Source organism: Sus scrofa, chromosome 13, assembly GCF_000003025.6.
Source record: "Sus scrofa isolate TJ Tabasco breed Duroc chromosome 13, Sscrofa11.1, whole genome shotgun sequence".
Taxonomy (NCBI): domain Eukaryota; kingdom Metazoa; phylum Chordata; class Mammalia; order Artiodactyla; family Suidae; genus Sus; species Sus scrofa.
The window spans coordinates 94,219,935-94,244,739 of NC_010455.5; the positions used below are offsets into that span (position 1 = coordinate 94,219,935).

At 41.0% G+C, this 24,805-nt stretch overlaps 1 protein-coding gene across 4 annotated transcripts in view; it reads left to right on the plus strand.

The window, feature by feature from the left end:
- ARHGEF26 (Rho guanine nucleotide exchange factor 26) overlaps nt 1-24,805 on the plus strand; it is a 141,068-nt gene that overhangs the window by 64,303 nt on the left and 51,960 nt on the right. For all 4 annotated transcript variants that reach the window (XM_021069691.1, XM_021069690.1, XM_021069689.1 and 1 more), the window contains 3 exons: nt 11,050-11,202; nt 14,537-14,666; nt 18,677-18,751. In XM_021069691.1, coding sequence (XP_020925350.1) covers nt 11,050-11,202; nt 14,537-14,666; nt 18,677-18,751 — 358 coding nt within the window. The remainder of the gene's footprint in view (nt 1-11,049; nt 11,203-14,536; nt 14,667-18,676; nt 18,752-24,805) is intronic.

Sequence of the window (24,805 nt, forward strand, 5' to 3'; positions counted from 1 at the left end):
TTCTCTTTTTCCTGGCATATTTCAGGCTTCCCCATGTTGCCACTGTTCTTTCTTGAGCTGCTTACTGCATGTGGCAGGACTGATGGCTGACCCAGTCTTCTCCATTCAGTTCTTTTCATTTTAATAAATGAGGAAACACATTTATCATTGTCCCAAGTCCATTTAAAACCAGAATAAGAACTCGTTTAGCACATAGATCCTATTCTTTGGCTACTTTGCCAGCCAGTGCTAATAACCATCTAAAAAGAAAAGCATTTTAAAAATCCTTGATGAAAGTTGAAGAAGAGGGTTGTGTGAAAAGGGGCCAACTGGAGCCAGCTGCTGATAAGCTGGAGCAGGTTTGACAAATGTCAGAGAGGATCTGGAATTCTGTTTACCTCGTGTGGACAAGTACCCATTTTCTTAGGGTAGTATGGCTTAGAAAACCAACCTCTAGAGTTTTTCAAAATTTTGTGTCCTGGCTCCTTTTTGATATAACTGATGAGAGCCATAGAAAGCATTTTTTCTTTTTAGGAAAACAACTGCAAGATTTAATTATAAAGAAAAACCAAGCTGCAAGACTTGGGGCTTACTTTAAGTGTTACTCTTCCTTGTGGATTGAATTTGGACTTGAAATACCAAGGATGCTACCTAAAAAGGGTCTGGAAATAGTGCCTGAAGGCAAACATGTTCTTCCCTGTGCTGATTTTATTCCAGGATGATCAGTTCACAAGAGGAAAGAGGCTTTGGCATGAAAAGACGTTTTTGTTTTACTCGACTTTGTTCCAGCATTCTGTAAATTCATCCTCGGTGCTGTTTCCAGGCAGCAACCAAGAATCCATGTTTTCCTGATTTGTTTGTTTGTGATTGATTATTTATCCTCCAACTGCATCCACCAAAGGCTCAAGGCTACTTGCAGTAAATAACATGTGCTCAATGTGGCTGTTTAAGAGGGAGGTAGGAAACAAGGCCAGGACAAAAAGCAAGCCGACATGCCCTGCCAGAGCTCCGGGTAGAGCTGCTGAGAGTGAGGGTTAAACAGAGTAACATCCTTCCAGGCAGCCAAGGGGAAAGGGTCACAGAATTGGTTATGTAACTGTCATCTAATAAAAGGAAACAGTTCCTCAGCAGTCGTAAATCTTCTCTAGGTTTGGAGTTTTCAAAGAATTTTGGCTGGGCAGTGGATGAGCAAAACTCTTCTTGAGGTTACAAGCCCTGTGTCTTGGATGCTGTGTCAGGAGTGTAACCACCCACCATCCTTGCCAACAAGCAGGGCTTTTCAGTGCCACCTCACCCCAGCCACCCCACCCTCTACCTCATGAGGATCATGATGATTTAATTCATGCCTGAAGTTATTCACTCATGCCTGGCAGATACTTGTTTCATATTATCCCTCACTGTTCCTCTCCTTGGAAGGTGGCAATGACCAGTGGGGCAAGGAGGAATGACAGGTACCTTGTATTGATTCACTCAGCACATTTATTGAGTCCTCTTTCTGTATCAGGTCCTGGAAATCCGGTGGTAAACCAGGCATACTTGGTCTTGGTCTTCATGGTCATATATACAATTTGGGGAGGAGAGTGGATTTTCCATTAGATGGAAATGTGTACTTATGCTCAAATTAAAAAAAAGAAAAATTAAAGGGTGTTCCCCTTGGCTTAGCGGAAATGCATCCAACTAGTATACATGAGGATGCAGGTTCGATCCCTGGCCTTGCTCCATGGGTTAAGGATCCGGTGTTGCCCTGAGCTGTGCTGTAGGTTGCTACATGTCCAGATCTCTCATTGCTGTGGTTGTGGTATAGGCTGGGAGCTATAGTTCTGATTCGAGCCCTAGCCTAGAAACTTCCATATGCTGCGGTTACGGCCCTAAAGAGCAAAAAAAAATCAAAACTGTAAAACTGTTTTTAAGAATTACCCAGAGCATCCCAGGCCCGTGAATGCCCAAGATTTTTTCTCTTAGGGAGTTTTGATAAGAGTGCTGGCACACTTCCTGTCATTCATTAGCGTTGTCTTCATTTCTGGGAGAAATTAAAATGTGGATAAATGCATGAGTAGTGCTGGAATAAAAGAATCAAGTACGCAGGAGGTTACTGTGGAAACAAGATCCTTTTTCCTCCAGTTTCTGTGAAGCAAATTCAGATGATAAATACTTTAAAATCTCACTTTTCAGCAGAAATACTTTAAATGGTATTAACATTTCCCGAACTTTTATTAAAGTACTGTTTTTCTATGTTTGTATGGTCCTGTATCTCTTCCCTCTGGCATGTATGTGATTGTGAGATGAAGGATTAAGCAAACGGGAAACTTAATTGATACAGAGAAGTCTCAGGAGCATTTGGTTCTTGTTCACTCTCTGCCCCTCCCTTCCCTGGCCCCCACCTCCACCTTTCTTCTTTGGGTTTTGCTGGGTACCTTGAACTGAAGGGTCTGTGGGGAGCTGGATTTAAACCTAGCAGGCTCTGTGTGGTGTGGTATTAAGGTTAAGAAAACCCTTCCTTTATCTCTTTCACCTCAGTCTCTTCTGCCATGTGTCCAAGGTTGATCTCAAAGGTTTTGATAGGATGATAAGACTCTTTTAACAAAAGCCATCCTAGAGATTTTAAGGATCAAATAGTAGTTATCAGAATGGGAATAAGGGCTACCAGAACATGGTTGTTGAGAATGCTTTTTTCTCACATTCCCAAGCACTTTCAGTTCAACCCTTCTCCCTTTACTCTCAACCCAAAGAGAAAATTCCAGAAAATGCTTAAAATAGAGAAGATGTAATCTTTGCTAGGGAGGAAACTCTGGGAAACCTTTCAACAGATCAGAATCTAGGTTATTCTAATTAAGAGGCCACAGCCCTATATTTCGGTTGAATTAACAGATTTCCTATCAGAGTGAGTCCAGTGAAGTGTTCATAGATGAACTGCAATCTTGTTCATCATTGATGTGATTGACGTTGGCTGCCTGGAGTACAGATTCTGCACGTGGGCAGAATGCCGTAATCAGTTAGTGATGCCTGCCCTGGGTTAGTGGTTGTACCCTTGTCATGTATTTGCTTTCCCTATATCCAATGTATTAAAAGAAATTGATGCCGATCTTTAGTGTCGACATGACCACCAAAAAAGAAAAAAAAAGCCAAACAAGTTAAGTCCCAAACCTCATTTATCTACAGCAGAATATAAACTCATTTTTGTAGAGAACAGAATGTGCTGCTGTTGCCCTGTTAGGATGTTAGGAAACTATTTCCAGCAGTACATAGTTTACTGCCACTTATCTGGAATATTTCATTGTTTTAGTGAAGATACTTTATTATATAACAGTAAATTTAGGCATGTGAAACCTGCCTGGTATGTTACACGTCTCCAGCATAAGTGACTATGACCCTCTCTGGTGGGATGCTGAAGCTACTTAGATTGACAGCTCATTCAAGTGACGAAGAAGGCCGGGAATGATCTGAGTTTGCTTTAGGCAGATGGATATTTTAATGAAGGAAAAGTACCTTGAAGAGATGCCATTCCCAGAAGGGCAGAGGACAGCGCTGATTATAACCAGAGCCCTGCTTTCTGTGCTTCTCCAGCTAGAGCTCCGAGTGCTGTCTGGAATCCTCAGGAAACGTGTGGGGGAGGGGCCGGTCAGGCAAGGTTTTCAGTAAGTGCAGCTGACATTGAAGAAGCAGGGGCTGAACTGGGTCTCGTTTTCATGACCATGCTTGACAGGATTGTAAAAGCTTGTGCTGGGAGTCTTTGTCTTCATTGGTGGCCCTCACTGTGCGTAGCATAGCTCTGGGAATTTGGTTTACGGTCAGTAAATATACATTGGCTTGATGTACCAGTGCAAAGCAAGCTAGAGACTGTCCTCTTCATAGGTGTTACATTCTTGGTAAAATAGCAATAGAACAGGATTCCTTGAACAGGTTTCATCTTCATAATTTTCTATTTAAAACACAAATTAGATTTATTCACTCATCAAATATTTGATGGTCTTTTATATTCCAGGTCCTATGGCCAAGTCATGAGCATATATAGTGTTGAACAAAGCAGACGCAGCCTCTGTCCTCTAGCTCTTGCTAAGAGAGACAAAGGTTAACAAAATCATAATATCGTTAATTAAGATCATCATAGTAGGTACACCAGAGGAAAAGCATAGAGGAGTATAAAGACATCAAGTAAGGGATCCTAACCCAGCTCAGAAGGGTCAGGGAAAGCTTCCTGGAGATGAAATTTTTTTTTGGCCATGCCCACTGCATGCCGAAGTTCTGGGCCAAGGATCGAACCTGTGACATAGCAGTGACTCGAGCCACAGCAGTAACACCGCCAGATCTTTAACCTGTTGCATCACCAGGGAACTTTGGGAGGAGATAAAATTTAATCTGAGACTTGAAGGATGAGTGGGGCAAAGGAAGGGCAGCAGGGAACAGAGAGAGCTGAGATGGATGCCCAGAGGGTTTCCACAGGACACCTGTAAACCAACACTTGCTCATGTTGTGTGAACCAGGACCAGAACACATCACTGGCTTCCACCCTCCTGGAAAGCTCCACCTGGGCATGAGGGGGGAGTTGTCCAATCTTCTGCCGTCTTGCAGATCTTGCTGCAGCATAAATCCACTGTGAAAGTCTTTACTATGTAGACTCCTGTCACTTACTTGCTGAGATGGTTCAACAGTTCATTGTCTTAGAAAGTAATATTTTTTCAGTTCAGCTGGTCGCCTTCTGATGGATGCCAAGATTGAGAGCTGGCCAGTCACATTACATCAGTAGGCACCTGTGAGCAGAGGCAGTAGTAGTAGTTCAAGCACAGGCTCTAAACTCAAGAAAGGCTCCGGCTCTGGCTTCAAACCGAGGGTCAGTTGTTCCGTGTTGTGGCTTAAGTTTTCTTCGCTTTGATTTCTTCTCCTTTTTAAAATAGGTATTGTGGTCATCTCATAAAGTAGGCTTGAGGATTAAATTAAATGAGGCTGTGCGTGGGAAATGCTGGGCTTTGGCACAAGGCATTGTAGTCACGATTCTCCATTGTCTTATCCTGAACATCTCCCAACATATTGTCCTGTGCTAGACACATGGGAGGAGATTTTGTTGGCTGACTGATGAAACCAAATTTGTTGTCTGTGTCAAATAATCTTCTCTATAGATTGGTGGATTTACTGTACCATCATCAGGAGCTCTCAGGAATGCTCATCCGTGATGGGCCAATGACATTACCACTTGAATTTTAAGAAAGCTCTTAGTAATGGTATGGGGACATTTATCCTCACATTTGTAGGTCTTCTCTGCTGACTACAGAAGAGAGAAAGTGATGCTCAGAAAATCATATGTGTTGAATGTACCAGATAGGGCTACCTCACTGTTGACTTTGGTCCTCCCAAAACACAGTGCCACAGTTAAGACCATCACTTGATAAAGCAGCCACAAAAAGTGTAAAGAATGTCCAGTCCCTGCAGTTCTAGGAGATATTTGAGGAGAAGTTACAGGCTTTGAACAAGCTCTTCAAACATGGCTGTGTAGTTCTCCCCTTGAAGTCCCATTTCCTAGGAGGCTGTGTAGTGTTACTTGGTGGTCTGGTCATTCTCTGCACAGCAGAGGAGCTCCCCTTGGCTGGCTGCAGTTATTGGCAGCACTCATTTGAAGTGTGGGTGTGACTGGGTGGAGGGAGAAGCAAGAATCAAGCAGTTTAATTTTCCTTTGGAGATGTCAAATAGACAGCTGAAAATACACATCTGGGAGAAGTCAGAGCCACCGGATGCTAGTGATGGTGAGTCAACAGTCAAACAGGGCTAACCTGGGTTTTTGGTTATGAGGCAGTGCTTCCAGGAAGCCTTTTCTGGTCCATCAGAGGTTTCTTAATATCTAGACTTTAGCTATTGCATTATAATTTTGGTAGGAAAAAAAAAGAGAGACGTTGTGTAACATGACTGGTTGTAAAACATGATCATCTTGGTAATGCTACAAAGAGGAAATAAAGAAGGTATTGTGCCAGAAAGGAAAAAAAAAAAATCATAGGGCTGAACTAGATTTCCATTAAAAAGTTGTCCTTCAAGTCAGCCAGATTCCTTCATAGACTCATTCAAGTTTCATCCAGGGAACCAGAATGCTTTTATTTTTGCTTCAAATTTCATTTAGATTTCCAACATTCTTGGTCATTGAAATAATACCTCATTCTTTAGTAATATTTCCTTGGACTGTTTGTAGCTCTGCTCACTTAGTAAAATATGCAAATTTGCCAAAGTAACCAATAGATAATTTAACTTAGAAAGCTTTGAATTATATCTTAATTATGCTAATGTCAAAATAAAAGATGGGTGGTTTCATTTATATTACATTAAAATAAGTAGCATAAACAGATATTTCATTAGTGTTTTGTTTTTTTAATCTTATACTTTGGCAAACCTTCTATAGTGATAAATGAATTTTCCTTTTCATTGGGAAAAGCCAAGTTACTGTTGCTTTTGGTCATTATAGTTGCATTCTTTCATACTGTAACAGTTAGCTGAAGACAAAAAATTGGAAGAGCTGTTTGCCTCTAAGATATTTATTTCTTAGATTTACATGATAATGACCTATGAATGGTTTTTTATTTTTTGAGTTTTCTTTGATTATTTTCTTAAACAACACTTGGCGCTAAAATAAATTACAAATAATTTTGCATTTGTATGAAAACCAGCTAAAAACGAACTAGTCCTGACTGTGTACTACCTAGAATTTCTGTGGTTCTGAATTCTCACAGATGTGTATTTTCAGGGAAAATTAAGCTGCATCTCCCTCCTCCTCCTAAATCCCTGTCTTCATGGATGGTTTAATGGCCTACCTTGATGCCCAGCTAGAAGCCCCAGTTTCTAGTTGACTAGAAACCAGTGTCTTCCTTGGCTTTCCCATCTAATGAGACTCTCTATTCCGTTACCTTTCCCTCCACACAGTTACCCTGATATGTCCTCTCTTTGATTTCCCACTGCCAGGCTTTACCATCACCTGTCCAGATGAGCATCTCACTGGCTTGTGTTCTGTCTCTTCTCTTCTGACACTTCTCTGGGACAGATCCCAGTGTCTCTGATTGGATGACCTCCTGGCTTTAGCATCTCAGCAGATTCTCCTGGTCCACAGATTAATAAGCCCAAGCTTCTCAGCCTACAGTCAAACCTTTGAGGTCCAGCTCTGACCCACTTTTCAGCCTTCATTCCCTGCCCCATTCCTCTGTGGTTGACGCCTGACTCCCTAAACCCTACAGTGAGATTTTGCGCCTGTGCCCACTTGGTGTCCCTGCCTGCAGTGCCCTGGACCCCGAATTGCCCTCCTCATCACCAATGACCCCTTGCACCTTTTACCTTCACCTCATGGCACTAATCGCCCTGCCCTAGACTTCTCGCTCTGTGCCTCTGTTCTAGGTCTCCTTCATTGGTTCCATGCCTCCCAGGGGCCACTCAACTCTGAGTGTCAGGAGGGATCCTTTCTTACCCAGCCTTCATTTAATGAAATAATCTCTCCTTGGCACAGAACTCAGCTTCTTCTGTGTTGGTTCTTGGCATTATACTGTTATTTCTTGATATATAGTATTAGCGGCAGAGTCCTCGAGGTTGAAATGCCACCTCTAAGATGTATAGCCCGAAGATTTGAAAACAGCAACTCAAACAAATACTTGTGTGTGAATGTTAACAGCAGCACTAGTCACAATAGCCAAAAGATGGAAACAACGCCAGTGTTCATTAACAGATGAATGGAAAGAAAGTATGGTCTGTATGTACCTAGAGTAGACTATTATTCAGCTGTAAAGGGGGAAAATGTCTGATACATCCCTCAGCGGGGTTGAACCTAGGAAACATTATACTATGTGAAATAAGCCATATGAAAAGTATAAATATTATGTAATACCGCTTACATGAAATCTCTAGAATAGGCAAATTCATAGAGATAGAAATTTAGAGGTTAGCAGGGGCTAGGGAGATGGAGAAACGGAATTATTACTCTAATGGGTACAGCATTTCTGTTTAGGGTGAGGAGAGTGTTTTAGAACTAGTGATGATGGTTATAAAATATTGTGCATGTAATTAAAGCCACTGAAATGATTAAAATGGTAAAATGTATGTAATGTATATTTTATCAAAATAAAAAATATATAGTTCATGTAATTAAAAAAATATGCTGCCACCAACACCCTTATGCATACATGTTCCAATATGTTCTATCATTTCTGTTTATCATTCTTACTTTCCTAATATATCACAAATTTCTTGAGGTCAGGGACCAATCTAAATAGAAAATATTTAAGAAGCATGGCTTTTGCTTGTACAGAGTTTGAAATTGGTTGTTTTTGAAGTTCTGAAACTTTTTGCAGCGGGTCCGATATTTTATTTGAATATTAATAAATGCAGCATGACAAAGCGTTATGAAGCCACTGATGGACTCTTGGAACATAAAGATCTGTTTTTCTGATCTGCTGTTTAGGAACTGTGCGTATCAATCCTGATCCCACTAGAAGGAAAACCAAACAGTCCTGCAAAGTGTGCTTTTAGGGTCTCCTCTTGCTGTTTTCAGCAAGGGGCTTGGATGATGTGAATGGGAACCTTATTGATTTTTTTCCTAAGTCCTTTTTATTTTTATTTATTTTTATTTTATTATTTTTATTTTTTGCTTTTTAGGGCCACACCTGCAGCATATGGAAGTTCCCAGGCTAGGGGTTGAATTAGAACTGTAGCTACTGGCCTATACCACAGCCACAGCAATGCAGAATCTAAGCCGAGTATGCGACCTACACCACAGCTCATGGCAACTACAGATCCTTAACCCACTGAGCGAGGCCAGGGATCAAACCCACATCCTCATGGATTCTAGTCAGGTTCATTAACCACTGAGCCACCATGGGAACTCCTAAGCCCTTTTTAAAGGAAATAAAAATGTAGGTACCCTGCCAGAATATAAATAAAGTCATTTTTCTAGGGAGTTAAAATGCATTCCTGGAGTTACCCTTTTGGCTCAGCGGAATTGAATCCAAGTAGTGTCCATGAGGATGCGGGTTTGATCCCTGGCCTCACTCAGTGGCTTAAGGATCTGGCAGTGCAGTGAGATGTGGTATAGGTTACAGACACAGATCAGATCCCACTGTTGGTGTGGCTATGGTATAGGTCAGCAGCTGTAGTTCCAATTCGACCCCTAGCCCCAGGAACTGCAGGTTCAACCCTAAAAAGCAAAAAAAAAAAAAAAAGAAGAAGCATTTATTTATCTTCTAAACTCTTAGGCTTTCAAAAGTAAAATCAATAATGGTGACAAGCTGATACAGTTTATATTAGAATGAGTTTAATGTACATGTAATTTTATATAAATAAGACCTTAATGTCTTGATTGTTTTATTTCTGAGTGCCAGGATTTTCTTTGAAAAATAACTGAGATATAAATGTGAGAAAATGTTAGCCCAGGAGTTCCCATCGTGGCGCAGTGGTTAACGAATCCGACTAGGAACCATGAGGTTGCGGGTTCGATCCCTGCCCTTGCTCAGTGGGTTAACGATCCGGCGTTGCCGTGAGCTGTGGTGTAGGTTGCAGGAGCGGCTCGGATCCCGCGTTGCTGTGGCTCTGGCGTAGGCTGGTGGCTACAGCTCCGATTCAACCCCTAGCCTGGGAACCTCCATATGCCTCGGGAGCGGCCCAAGAAATAGCAACAACAACAACAAAGAGGACAAAAGACAAAAAAAAAAAAAAAAAAGAAAAGAAAATGTTAGCCCATATTTACAGTGAATCATCTTGTATAACTTTTTATTGTTTCATTTACTGTCTGCCTTAAATTTTGTATTATGGTGCTGAATGCTGAAAGGTTTTGGAAGATGAACCTCCCTCCCCTTGTACTCCTATTCCAGAAGTCAACATTAGATAGTGCTGTTGATTTCACCTTCTTCACACCATTTTGGAAAATGCTTTATTCCTTGCGTGATAGTTATTTCTCATAGATTTTCCTACCACTCTGAACTTGGTCAGTAAATATGTTCTAGGGCAGGTCTCAGCTGTCAGTGCACATTCAAACCATCCAGTGATCTTGATAAAATGCAGGTTCCAACTGAGGGAGGCGGGTGGTGAGATCTGCATTTCTGATAAACTCTCCCGTGATACAAGTGCTTCTCTGTGGACCACACTGTGAGCCAGGAGCACTCTTGTTTCAAATACCAGATTTTGATGTTCTGCTAAAATAGGATGCAATCTAGGGTTGCCAGGAAAGATATAACACCCAAGATGTCCTGTACAATATTTGGCACATAGTTTTATTAAAAATTATTGTTTATGGAGTTCCCGTTGTGACTTAGTGGTTAACGAATCCGACTAGTATCCATGAGGACATGGGTTCGATTCCTGGCCTTGCTCAGTGAGTTAAGGATCTGACGTTGCGTGAGCAGCTGTGTGGCCACAGATGCAGCTCAGGTCCCACGTCACTGTGGCTATGGCGGAGGCCGGCAGCTGTAGCTCCTATTCGACCCCTAGCCTGGGAACCTCCATATGCCGTGGGTGCGGCCCTAAAAAGACAAAAGACCAAAAAAAAATTATTCATTGTTTATCTGAAATTTAATTTTAACTGGGCTGGACACAGTACACCTGTGTGTGTGTGTGTATATGCACACATGCGTAATGCTAAATGGCAGTCTAAATAATTTATGTAGACATTTAAGTGTCATGCATTGTATTAGGTTTAAAACAGTATGATTGTCTTTGTTTTGAGAGAAAGGACACATAGAATTATGTTTATTTCTGACTTGATTTTTAGGCATTTACTTAGGTGTTTTGCTCATATGCTTTTCAATACAGTAAAAAATGTAAGCATGAATCCCCCAATATCTAGGGAATTCTTGAAAAAATGGTGAAATTCTAAAATACACCTGAAAGGACAGAAATGACCTGGATTATCAATGTTTTAATCCAGCCATTTGAAGTAAGATGATATTAATATGAGAGATTTAAATTTGGACTTTTTTATAATTTTTCTTGTATCTTTTGTTGTTGTTACTGTGTACTGTTGATATTCTCAAACCCTGTGTAAGAGCAGTATATGAAGATAATCTTTTGTCTATTAAAGCATATAGAAGAAAGTATAAATGCTTTTCTTTATTTTTTCAGATTCTTTACAGAGTTAGAAGCAAGACATCAGAATAATATCTTCATAGATGACATAAGTGACATTGTGGAAAAACACACAGCATCCACATTTGACCCATATGTGAAATACTGCACAAACGAAGTCTACCAACAGCGGACACTTCAAAAATTGTTGTAAGCAATATTGACTGTTACAGTTTTAATTATCTAACCATGTTTTCATTAGGTCACACTGATAGAAATTACTTAGAAATGCCTCCTATAATCAGTTTCACAGGGAGAAATATTTAAGAGAGTTGCTTTCAGGGTGAGGGTGTTTAAGGAGAAAAGTCTAATTTGTGCAGAATTTTGTCTCTAAAGCAATTAAGAATTATAGTTTGCTGTTTTCTTGGTCTTTTTTTTTTTTTAATTCCTGCAAGACAGGGGATGGGGGTGGAGAAGGATGGAGATGGGGGAGGGGGTGATCATCATTCCAAGCAGTAAGAAGGTTGTTTTCTAAGCCATTAACTAGCCCTTAAGTCATTTGCCTGAGGCCCAGAGAGTTCTTGGGCAGGTTGAGCTAGGGCCCAGGATTCAGAGTTTTCTCTAGTGTTCTGATCTTCTGCCATTCAAAAGATGACTCTATTCAGTTTATAGAAATTCCTGATTTCCCCCCCTCTGTGGACTTAGGGGTGAGGAGAGCAGAGAAGGTCCAAAGGAAGGCAATTAAAAAAAAAAAAAATGTTTAAAGCCTTTAATTATGAAACAAAAAAGAATAAAGCTTTGAATTTCTCTCCACGCCTTTTCCCTTTGTTCTGTTTAGATTACTGAGAGTGTTGGTGTGTATATGCTATCTCTATCCTTTAAAGGGGTCAGCAATGGTTCAGTAACGTCTGTATTGTTTTATTTCGGGGAAGAGGGGCCTTGTTTATCACAAGGAGCTATTCGTTTTGCAGTGCAGTTGTACATTGCTGTAAGCAGGGTTTGGGGGCTGACTGTCTCTTATCATTCTCACCCCCTCCTGTGAGTTGTGACATTTGTGAACAGAGTGTGGAAACCTGGTCAGCTTCTATGCAATGTATGAGACCCTACAGAGGGGTTGGGCTGATGATGATTACTTCATGGCTGCCTGAAGAAAAAGCCCCCAAGTTGGAGAGAAGGGTTGATTGTGCCCCCCTCAATCCTCATTAAAATCTTCTCTAGGAAGTTCCCATGTAGTGCAGAGTGTTAAGGATTGGCATTGCTGCAATTGTGGCACGGGGTTTGATCCCTGTCTGGGGAACTTCTGCATGCCATAGAGCACCTAAAAAAAAAAATCTTATATAGGTTCCATGGAAAACCCACAGCTGCCAACCTCAGTGAGGTTATTAGTATAAAGCAGGGTTTGGGCTGGATAAGTCTTTGTTGTGAGGGCTCTTCCTGCATATTGTTGGGTGCTTAACAGCATCCCTGGCCTCTGCCCACCTGACACTGGTAGCACCGCCTTACCCGAGTTGTGATAACCAAAAATGTCTCCAGACACTGCCCAGTATTCCTTGCAGGGGAGGGGGTGGAGAATCACCCCCTTCACTTTCCCTAGCCCCCCACCCCAGATGGGAACTGCTATGTAAAGATTACTTTGTAGCTGTTGGAAAAAAACCCAACCTCTTGGAAAAGTTACATATATGAAAAGTTAAATTCATTTTGTTTTGCAGGATTTTAAAAAAATGTGGGTAAGTACTGCTGTACATTGTGCAACTCTTTAAAAATGAAGGTTTTATTTAAGTTAGCTCAAGTGATACCATCATTTGAGCTTTCACATGGAAATTAGCGATTGTGTTTTCAGGAGCTGAGTTGATATGAATTTACTTTTAGAGCAGTGACTTTCAACTTCAACTGCACTTTGCAAATGCCTAGGAATCTGAAAACAAGCAAATAAACAACGCCTAGGGTCCATCCCAGACTGTTTCATCAGAATCTTTGGAATTGGAGGGCCTGGGGCCTAAGTGATTTAAATATGCAACTGGTTTAGAATTTTTGTTTTTAAACTTCCTAAAAAAGTCTTTTCAAAGCTAGCAGGAAAGGAAGCTTTAAAATGCCTCAGTGTATGTATAAAAAAATAGCCTCAGTGTAAGAGAATGAAATTAAAACATTTCTGGGTACTTTCTTTTAATCTGCTATTCTGAGTGTTTCCTGATTTATTCCTATCAGCCTTGAACCAAATCATCTAAGTTGCAAAGTGTGTATGTGTATATATGTGCGTGTGTGTGTGTGTGTGTGTGTGTGTGTGTTTATTTAAAAGGTTACAATTACTGCTACCCTGCCTTTCGACCTTCCCCTGCCCCTCCAACATGGGATTACAGAATCCAGGACCACCCCTTGCCTCCTCACAAGTCCCACTGGAGCTCTTCTTGGGGTAAGGAGGTGAGAAGGCTGGAGATGCAGTGTCAGGAACCCACTAAATGCAGAAGACCTCAGGATTTTGCTGCTGTTGTTTTTGTTTTTTAGGGCTGCACTAGTGGCATATGGAGGTTCCCAGGCTAGGGGTCTCTGATCAGAGCCATGGCTGCCAGCCTACGCCATAGCTGCAGCAACATGGAATCCGAGCCACTGTGCCACAATGGGAACTCCCAACGTGGAATTTTCATGTTCATTTTTATTTTTTTTGCTTTTTAAGGCCAAACCTGCGGCATATGGAAGTTCCCAGGCTAGGAGTCAAATTGGAGCTACAGCTGCCAGGCTACGGATTGAATCTGAATCCTCATGGGTACTAGTTGGGTTCTTAACCCCCCTGAGCCACAACACGAACTCCAGAAAACCTCGGTTGAACACCCACCTTTACTGAGTACCAGGTCTTATTGGCAGGTTGGGGACTTTTCAAGGCTCCATTCTTCTTGACATCCCTTCTCCGCTTTCCTTGAAAGTTATGTGGGTGGTTCCACATGAGATCCTTTAATGTCAGTGTATTTTGTCTAATTCCACTGAAATGTTGTGGCAGTATCATCCCAGTTCTAATGTCCCTAGGAGAGGGGGAATATCCTGGCTGACATGGTCAGAAGGTTTTCTGTCTTAAAAGCTTTAAAAAAAGTCCATAATCCTCCTCATAAGTAAATCCAACCTGACATTTCTTTCTTAGATTATTATCTAGACCAAAGAAGTGGCTTAAAACATATTTGTTATCTTTTTAATTGAATGTTTATGTAGATGATCAGATATGAGATCTAGTGTGTATACAGATTTGTAATGTATGCATTCACCATTATGATACCATTACTTCTTCATTTGCTTACTTTCTACTTATAAATTTGTTCTAGCTCATTAAGTTTCCATGTTATTGTTCATACTATCACCTCAAACTTATATTCTGTCCTGATAACAAAAAGCAGACAAGTCATCCATGTCTGCCTATGGAATGTTGTGTGTATGTTGTTTATATATTTTAAAAGTCATTGATAATATATGAATTTATCACAGTATTTCCTAATACATTTTTACCTGCTTCTAACTAGAAGAATTTTGAAGTTTTTTTTCTTTCTTTGTTTTTCCTCAGAGCCACCAACCCATCTTTTAAGGAGGTTTTGTCCCGAATTGAGTCCCATGAAGACTGCAGAAATTTACCCATGATCTCTTTCCTCATTCTCCCCATGCAGAGGGTGACGCGCCTCCCCCTGCTGATGGACGTAAGATAGGAACTGGTGTCTCTTTCCTCTGTGGATGGCTATGCTGCCACACTCTGATTTAAAAAATTATTCTTGCACTTCCCTGCTGGCTCAGCAGGTTAAGGATCTGACATTGTCAGTGCGATGGCTTGGGTTGCTGCTATGGCATGGGTTTGATCCCTGCCCAGGAACTTCCACTTGCTGTGGGTGTGGCCAAAAAAAGAGAAAGAAAATTATTCTTATTCCGCTTAAATTATATCCCTTCTGTAAAGTCCCCTAGTCAAGTAAGAAGGTGCCGTTTGGTTGGATGGAAGGTCCCATTTGTGTCTAACGTCTTTGGAAATTATCTTCAGTTTAGGTTTGTGGGGTCACTCTGAAGAAGTTAGATTGCATGCCTCACTTATTCAGCATTTTGTGAAATAGAATATTGACTTCTTGAGGTCAAGGACCTTGATTCCTTTTCTGGCTGAGCCACTAGGCATGTGACCTTGGGCAAGTCACTCTCTTTGGGGCTCAGTTTCCTCTGGTTGACCACTAAGATCCCTTCCCTGAAATGTTCCAAGATGCTGGGGCGCTTCCATTCACAGTGAAGGAGATCATCTTCAGCATCACAAAGCATAAATCTGCCCTATTTGGCATTGCTCAAAACTGGAGTGAGGAAAGTCAGGAATCCTTCTTAGGGAACATTGATGAAGAAAACAAGTATTTGATTTTGAATAGTGGCAAGAGTGGCTAGGAGGAGAGGAGAGACTGCCTGGTGGGAAGCTCAGCTGTGAGGACAACCAGCAGGTGGGACTGGTAGGGGAGGTGGCAGGGTCGGTGGGGGTAGGTGTACACACTGGCTGGGCTGGAACTGCAGTGATAGCCTTGAGAGGATCCAGTGGTCTGACATGACTCCATCTAGTGGGCCAAAAAATGTCTTTTTTTTTTTTTTTTTTTTTTAGGGCCACACCCATGGTAAATGGAAGTTCCCAGGCTAGGGGTCGAATCAGAGCTGTAGTACGCTGCTGGCCTACACCACAGCCACAGCCACAGCAATGCCAGATCTGAGCTGCATCTACAACTTATACCACAGCTCATGGCAGTGCCAGATCCTTAACCCACTGAGTGGGGCCAGGGCTCAAACCGAAATCCTCAAGGATACTAGTTGGATTTGTTACTGCTGAGCCACAACAGAAACTCCCTGTTTCAGTTTTGATTATAGATGTGTTTGTATGACTTTTTAGATTCTACCTATACATTATATCATATGGTATTTCTCTTTCTCTTATCTCTTTGTTTTTACTAAGTATGATAATCTCTATGCCCATACATGTTGCTGCAAAGGACATTGTTTCATGCTTTTTCATGGCTGATTAATATTCCAATGTATGTGTATACCACACCTTCTTATACCATTCATCTGTTGATGGACATTTAAGTTGTTTCCATGTCTTGGCTACTGTAAATAGCGCTGCAATGAACATTGGGGTGCATATATCTTTTTGAATTAGAGTTTTTGTCTTTTCCAGGTATATGCTCAGAAGTAGGATTGTTGGATCATATGGTAGCTCAAAGAGTATCTTTTTGATTAGATTTTGGCATAGTTCTACTCTAAAATTGGATGATAATGTTAATACATTGTCAGTTTTGATTTTTACAAATCAAAACACAGGATAAAAATATAGCAAAAAATTATGATTGCATAAGGTTACAAAATAATTGTGTAAAGTTGCAAAATAATTTCCATTTTCTCCATTCTATTATACATTCTTAAGATACTCTAAAGGAGCACTGAAATTTAAAGATGAGTAAAACCATGTGGTCATGGTCACTTTGGTGGCTCTTCTGCACACCTTTGGGGAGGTTTGGCTGTCATTTCAGAATTGACAGCGCCTGCTCCTCTCCATGTTCACCTCAGTCTCCTTCCTACCTTTATTCCCTTCCTTTTCCGTCTCCTGTGATTTGGGAACTTCTCTCCTTGTAAATATTGAGAAACTTGGAGTTTTGAAAATCTAGCTCTGAATTCTTTTTAATCAGTACTGATCACGTCTAGGAATAGAATGCGGACGTATTATAAAAACTAAATTTTGGCTGTGACTTCTAAGGCTTTTATAAAAATAATGAAACTTCAGTTCATATAGGGAAATATGACTTCAAACTATTACTATTTTTAACAAGAAATGAGTGCTTCCTAAATGTAACATTGCTTACAATATTTTGAATTTTCAGGGTTCTTTCTTTTTTTCTGAAAATGCATTTTAGCCGTGCTTCTTTAGCTTCTGTGTATGCTGTGATCCCTCAGCCTTTTAATATTCTCTCTTATTTTGATTTTGAGGAAACTGCTTAGATAGATTGGGACTCACTAAGTCTAACCTACTGTATTGTATGTATCATGTTGGAGATTTATGCCTTGATTGCCCAGTGGGCTGAACTTTTTGGGGTCATAGACCCTTTTGAGATTGTGAGTAAAGCTGTAGTCATTCTCTATAGAAAATTGAGTGTGCGTAAAATTATACATAAAATTGAAGGGTGCAATGAAACTTTGGACTCAAGATGCCTGTTTCCAGAGGTAAAAACTAGTATTTTTTTCAAACTGCTTTTATACCCATTAGTGCATCATGAAATTGATTTTTGAATCATGAGCAGTGTTTTTAAAAAGTGAAATAGGATAGATGATGTGATGTGGTATATGATCTATATACATGGTTCATAATGTGGTTAAATATTATTTCATAAAAAACTTGTTTCATTTTTGGGTGCATGTATACTAGTTGCAGTGTGAAAATATTTCTTTTCTTTCTTTTTTTTTCAGGGCCACGTCCATGGCATATGGAGGTTCCCAGGCTAGAGGTTGAATTGGAGCTGTAGCTACCGGCCTACACCAGAGCCACAGCAACGCAGGATCCAAGCCATGTTTGCAACCTACACCACAGCTCACAGCAATGCCAGATCCTTAAACCACTGAGTGAGGCCAAGAATTGAACCTGTGTCCTCATGGTTACTGGTCAGATTTGTTTCCACTGAGCCAAGATGGGAAGTCTCTGAAAGTATTTCTTAAAGTGGGTCATAGTGAAAACATGTTGAGAACCATTAATGTAGTCCCCCCCATGGCATACTCTTCTTCTCACCTATCACTCAACAATCCTGACACCTGACTTTCGGATTTATAGGCTTGATGCTTGTCTATATGTAGGTACCAGTGGTTTGCTGGCTCCTAGGATTTTCCATCTCTGCTTGATATCTGTTGCCCTAATCTGTTTCCCATGTGTGAGGATCTGGCCACCTGGGGAGAGTCTAAATGTACTTAGAACATGGTCTCTTCAATTTCACTTCATTTGGAGATTTAGTTAAACTTGTTCATTGCAGTGGATATTTTTAACAGTTGAAATGGTTCCATTGGCTTTGAATGGCCATAGTTTCAAAAGTATAATTCAAACTGGTCCTCTTTGAACTCATTTTTACCATAGCAAAAATTGCAGTGTAAATATATTAAGAGAAAATCCAGCAGCTGTTTTTTTTTCTTGATCTTTTTACTCACATTTGTCATCTACAAATATAATAGCCTCTAATAATGATGACGATGATGGTGATAATTAAAGGAATTTTGTCCTTCATTGAGGTCCTCCTGTAAGCCAGGCACTGATAAAGAACTTTATATGCATTATCATTTAACTTTTGTAAACAGCCTTGTGATATGGTTAACATTATCCCAATTTTACAGTTGAGGAAACAGAAGCTTATAGAGACAGGGTGGGTGACCTTCCCAAGGTCAAATAGCTAGTAAAGGGCAGATCTGGGATTTGAAACCAGGTTTACCCACCTCTGAAGTCTGTCCTCTTATTTAACCATCCCCTGGGTGTACATGGATCCCATACATTTAAAAAGACTATTTCCAATTTTTTAATTGGATTTTAATGTCATCTTTATACTCATCCATAATATTGGGTTCAGCATTAAGTTTACTATGAGTAAGAGTATATGGCTGGGCATTGGTGTTATTTTACTTCATACAAGTTAATTGATTTTGTTCTTCTTTTGATTCATTACAGACTATCTGTCAAAAAACGCCTAAGGACTCTCCAAAATATGAAACCTGCAAAAGGGCCTTAAAGGAAGTAAGCAAGGTAACTTCTTCTTCTTCTTTTTTTTTTTTTTTTTTTTTTTTTGTCTTTTGTCTTTTCAAGGCCACACCCATGGCATATGGAGATTCCCAGGCTAGGGGTTGAATTGGAGGTACTGGCCTCTGCCACAACCACAGCAATGACAAGGTAACTGTTGAGTGGCTCATCAGACAATAAACTGCTCAGATACCTCAAAGAGGACATGTCTGGGTTTGATGCTGGGAACTGGTAGATTCTCACAGTCTTTGCACTCCATTCTTGAAGTAGTTGAAAAAAGAAAATAATATTTGCTGTACTCAAATCAAATTGGCATTTTTACTGTTTCAGACAGCCTTGTCTTAAGGGCCTTTAGAGATCTCATTTTCTTTTGGTGTCTGAGTTAGCTGTTTATTCATTCTCTCATCCAACAAATATTTATTGTGTCGACTACAGTGCCAGGGATGAAGCCTACCCCTCAAAACAGCAGAATAAGACATAGGTGGTTAGTGCCCTCGTGGAAGATGCTGAGTAAAGGGGGAGGCAGACATTAAATAAAAATTACTGTAGGGGATGGTGAGTGACAGAAGAGTGAAGAGCGTAGTAATGTAGAAGCTGAAATCTGAAGCAAGAGTAGTTGTGGGTCAGGGACTAAGGGCTAAGGGATGGAGTGTCTCAGGTATATGTAGAGACCCAAAGACAGGAACGTGTTTGTAGAATTTGAAGAACTGGAATATTCTTCATGTAACTGGAGCCCAGTCCAGGAGAGAGAACTGAGAAACCATTCAAGGACTTGTAGACCTTATCTTAGGATGCTATGCAAGCTATAACTTTATGGGTCCCAATTATGAGGCCTTTATAGTTGATTAGACTGGAGACGACAGGCCTGTACTGATGTGTGATATCAAGATGGAGAGGAGCAATCCTACAGCCCTGGGGAGGTGGGCATGGGGAATGTGGTGGGCATTTTGGGGACAGATGTCAAAGAAAATAGCCTCTGGCTCGGACAACTTGATGGATGCTTTCATTTATTTCAATATGGAAACATAGGGAGAAGCTGATGAGTTCCATTTTGGGTGTGTGGTCATTGAGGTTTCTTCCAATGGAATATCCAGGTCAGGATCAGGGAGAGACCTGAGTTGCAGACATGGATTTGTGGACCATCAGCTTAGGGATGATTTTTGAAACTGGGAGAGTGATTGAAATTACCCAGGAAGACTTTGCAGAATAGGAAGAGTAGTGAATCTGAGCTACAACCCTGAAGAACCCTGGCCTTCATCTTGTTTAGGGAAAAGGAACCAGCAGAGGAGACTTGAAAAACAAAATAAAACATACCAGAGAAGGAGGGGAAACCATAATGGTTGGCAAACAGCATATAATTTGGAGGAAGAAAGGAAGGTCAGCTCAGTTGAATGCTCCTGGAGACAGAGTGAGATAATGATTGAAGAGTTCACTGGGTTTATCTGTCATCAAGTGGGTGGTATCCTTGCAGGGGTGGGTGTGGAAGCCAGATGGGAGCGTGTTGAGGAATGAGTGGGAGGTGTGAACTGGCAGCCAGCAAGTATAGCTGTTTCATCAGTTGGGCTGAGAATGAAAATAGAGAGAGAGCTGTAGTAAAAGGGAAGGAGGGAGAGTCTTTTTTTATTAAATGATTATGAAACTGAGGTATGTTGGGACTATTTAGCTGAGAGAAAGCAGTCCAAGGTGCAGGGATCATTGGAATATGGGATGGGCTTGACCCAGGGGAGCAAAGCTAATGATGACATCAGAAACGTCCTGAACACCTGGAAGCCATGTACCACTACTGGAAAGTACTGTTTCTTTTCATCAACTTTAAATTGACTCTATTTAATAATAATAAAGTTTGCCAATAATAACTACAAAATCAGGGGTTTATTGGCTAGTTGTTTATTTTTCTAATGTACACTTTTATATCAAAAATAAGTTTATCTCTTTCCTAAATCATTTGGGCTGCTGGAACAAAATCCTAGAGACTGATTGGCTTGTAAACAACAGAAATTTATTTCTCATTGTTGTGGAGGCTGGAAGTCTAAGATCAAGGAGCCAGTATGAGTGGGTCGAGGTCCTCTCCAGCCAGGTTTCAGACTTCTCCCTGGCGGAAGGAAGCATGGGAGCTCTCTGGGGTCCTCCTGTATCAGGCACTAAGAATAATACCTAATACCAGTTTGGGGGGGGGGGTTAAGATTTTTTTTTAAGGGCCACTCCTGTGGCATATGGAGGTTCCTAGGCTAGGGGTCGAATTGGAGCTACAGCTGCGGGCCTACATCATAGGCACAGCAACTCAGGATCAGAGCTGTGTCTGCAACCTACATTACAGCTCACGGCAACGCCTGATCCTTAACCCACTGAGCGAGGCCAGGGATTGAACCCGCAACGTCATGGTTCCTAGTCAGATTCATTTCTGCTGCACCATGATGGGAACTCTGGGGGGAGGTTAAGATTTAAACATGTGTTTTGGGTGGGATATAGACATTCAAACCACAGCAATATGTGAACCACTTGAATGAATCTCTTGCTCCATTAGTGGTCTGCATTTCCCACTTTGGAAACCACTAAGTGAAGAAACTTAGCCTGATAGGTGTGAAGTTATACCTAAGGTCTGCCACCCATGGGTCTCTCCTCCAGGACCCCAAATCCTGTGGGGGAGGGGAGGGTCTTTTGGAGAAGCTACTTAAAGAAGTTTTAGCCTTGGACCTGAAAGAGGTTGTGTCACATTTTGTTTGGTTGTTAGTGATAAGTTGGAAAAGATTCACACAGAAGAGAAAGGAGAAAGGTAGTAGTAATTGGCTGTGGACTTGAACTAGGAATGATAGGTAGCTTTTTCAAGAATTTTACCTCCCAGTTACCATAGACCGCTTCAGGTATCTCTAGTTCACTTTATTTGATACTTGTGCTTTTAGGTAAGGCTGGCAAAAATGTAATGGAATTGCCTTACCTTGGTACTTGCTACGGAAAAGGCCCTCCCTGAAGTGGTGTTTCAGTGACTTGTTTTCTCTAGGATAGCATTTCTTTCTCTTTCTGGAGCAAGAGTCATAAATATCTGTATTATTCCCCCAGTCTCCTAGTGGTATAGCTAGCTCAGCAGTTCACCTTCTTTTTCATTTGTGTGGCATACTGATGGCGTTTTATAGATTTTGGATTTTTTTGGGGGGGAGGGGGAGGCCCACAGACGCCAAATATGGAAGTTCCCCGGCTAGGGGTCAAATCAGAACTGCTGGCCTATGCCACAGCAACACAGGATCAGAGCCACCTCTGTGACCTACACCACAGCTCATGGCAACGCTGGAGCCTTAACCCACTGAGCAGGGCCGAGGATTGAACCCACATCCTCATGGATACTAGTCAGGTTCGTTACCACTGTGCCACAATGGCAACTCCTAGATTCTGTATTTTTGACAGAAAGCTTGTGTATATAGAGCATGTATAGTTCAAAAGCAAAATGCAGAATTTCACTTGCTTGCTTTATCTGAAATGAAAGAAATTGGGCATTCCCAGTATTTATTTTAGAGAGTGAAATTTGGTATGTTAAGGCCCAAGTTTTTAGAACCAAACTCCACCTAACGCCCTTGGGCAAGTCTCTCTAGAAAGATACTCATTTTTGAGAAAATTGAGTAATATCTTTTTTGATAATCAAAATGCTAATGAAGTGCATTTGTGTAATGTGAATCATTCTTCAGTGAAATAGCTCCTGTGTGTGGCTGAAATCGCCGTGGCAACTTACTAAATTTGGGGCTTTAGAGAGACTCGCTGACCTAGTCGAACAGCTCAAAACCAAGAAAGATGGTTGCATCAAGTGAAAAATGTGTGTTAACGTCCTGATTTTCTGTTCACATGCTGGGGCAGTGCTGGCAGGAGGGAAATTTCCAGGGAATCTGATAGTTTAGTTTGTGTAGAGTGGTGTCTGGTGTTTAAGGAGTGGTGGTGTAGAGATGGTGTCTTAGGCCAATGCAGTCTTCCCTGCTGCTCTCTTCTATTTACTCTCCTGTGGAAAGAGAGAAACTGCTTTAACTCGCACCTCATAAAAATTCTACTGATATTTGAAAATAGTATCCATTATAAGCTTTTCTCCTAGTGACAAAGGAGCCAAGTTCTTTTGAATCTTCTTGTAACTTACTGCTTCAGCTGTTTACAAAGAGGTAGATATCTGTCTATGAATATGAAAAGATTTCTAAGGTATGTTGTTAACTGAAGAGCATTAAGTTGCAGAATAAAACAAACAGCGTAATGACATCTAGATAATAGAGTGCTTATGTACATATAAACATGTTATTGGTTTGTAGAAATAGTCTCAGAATCATACACATCAAACTTTAAACCATGGTCAGTGATGGTAAAGGGAGAGGCATGTGGAAGGGAGGAATTAATAAGGTTTTTGCTGGCTCTGAAAGAATGCATTTAGGAGTTCCCTTTGTGGCTCAGCAGTTAAGGAACCTGACTAGGATCCATGAGGATGCAGTTTTGATCCCCTCAGTGGATTAAGGATTCAGCATTGCTGTGAGCTGTGGTGTAGGTCGCAGATGTGGCTCACATCCTATGTTGCTGTGGCTGTAGTGTAGGCTGGCAACTGCAGCTCTGATTTGACCCCTAGCTTGGGAACCTCCATGTGCCATGGGTGAGGCCCTTAAAAAAAAAGAAAAAGGAAAAGAAAAGAATGCATTTAGTGTTTATAAAGGTACATTTTAAAAATAAAGTACAGGAGTTCCTGTCGTGGCGTAGCAGAAATGAATCCAACTAGGAACCATGAAGTTGCAGGTTTGATCCCCGGCCTCGTTCAGTGGATTAAGGATCCAGCATTGCTGTGAGCTGTGGTGTAGGTCGTAGACGTGGCTTGGATCCTGGGTTGCTGTAGCTCTGGCAAAGGCCAGTGGCTACAGCTCCAATTGGACCCCTGGCCTGGGAACCTCCATATGCCACGGGTGCGACCCTAAAAAGACAAAAGACAAAAAAAAAAAGGTACAGAAACTTTGAGAACTTTAAATAAGAGAAAATAAAATGTGTCAGTAATCTTATTAAAGATAATGACTATTGTCGTTTCATGGCCTATCCTTCCATTGGGTAGAAATGCACACTTAATCATGGATTCATATGGTACCCATTTCATTTATTCTTCTGAATAGTGCTGCATGGAATATTGCCTTATCTAAATGATTGTGCTCATTTGATTATTGTTTATATGTTCATATAAGCATTAAAAAAAAGGGAAAGTGTGTAACCCATTTTGTTCCAGTTACCTACATGAAACAGAATTAGGTCAGAGCCTTTATGGTCTATTTTAGGCATTTAGTACTTAATAAAGCAGTAATATTAAATCTAACCAGAATTAGCAGCTTCCGTTTTTGACAATCACATTGTCTAAATTTATGGCCAATAATCTTTGTTATGGACATTTTTCACAGATTTTTCAGTTAATAAGAAATTGGAAATACAGAATTTGTTTTGGCTTAGGCCAGTGACCTAATTATGTCCTAGGTAAGAGGTAATTATATATTAGGTACTCCTGTGTGTCTCCTCCGCCCTCAATGCTCTACCCACAGAACACTTAATTTCTGATACTGTGGTCACTAGATGTGTGGGGCTTTTCCCGTACAGAGCAATTCTGCTGTAGCAGCTGGATGCCTTAATTTATTCAGTTCAGTTCACTCTGTCTGGAGATAGCTTCAGATCCCACAGGATAAGGGCTCAGGCCTCCAAGAACCCCCAGCTTCACTTCTGTCATTCATCACAAGTCCAGGTTGCTACCTGTGCTTCTGACCCCCTGGCTATAAATAGGAAGTTCCCATGACCCGCTCCTCAGGTTTGAATAATTTGCTGGAGGAACTCATAGAAGTCAGGAAAACAGTATACTTACTATAAGAGTAGTTTAGTACAAAGACTATTAAAGAATATGTGTGAACAGCCAGATGAAGAGATAAGGGTCCTGAGCACAGGGTCTTCTGTTCTCATGGAGTTTGAGATGCCACCCTCCCAGCATGTGGGAGTATTGTTCACCAACGCATAAGGTCTCCAGATCCAAAGTGCAGGGATTTTTATGGAGGCTTCCTTACGATTTATTAAATCATT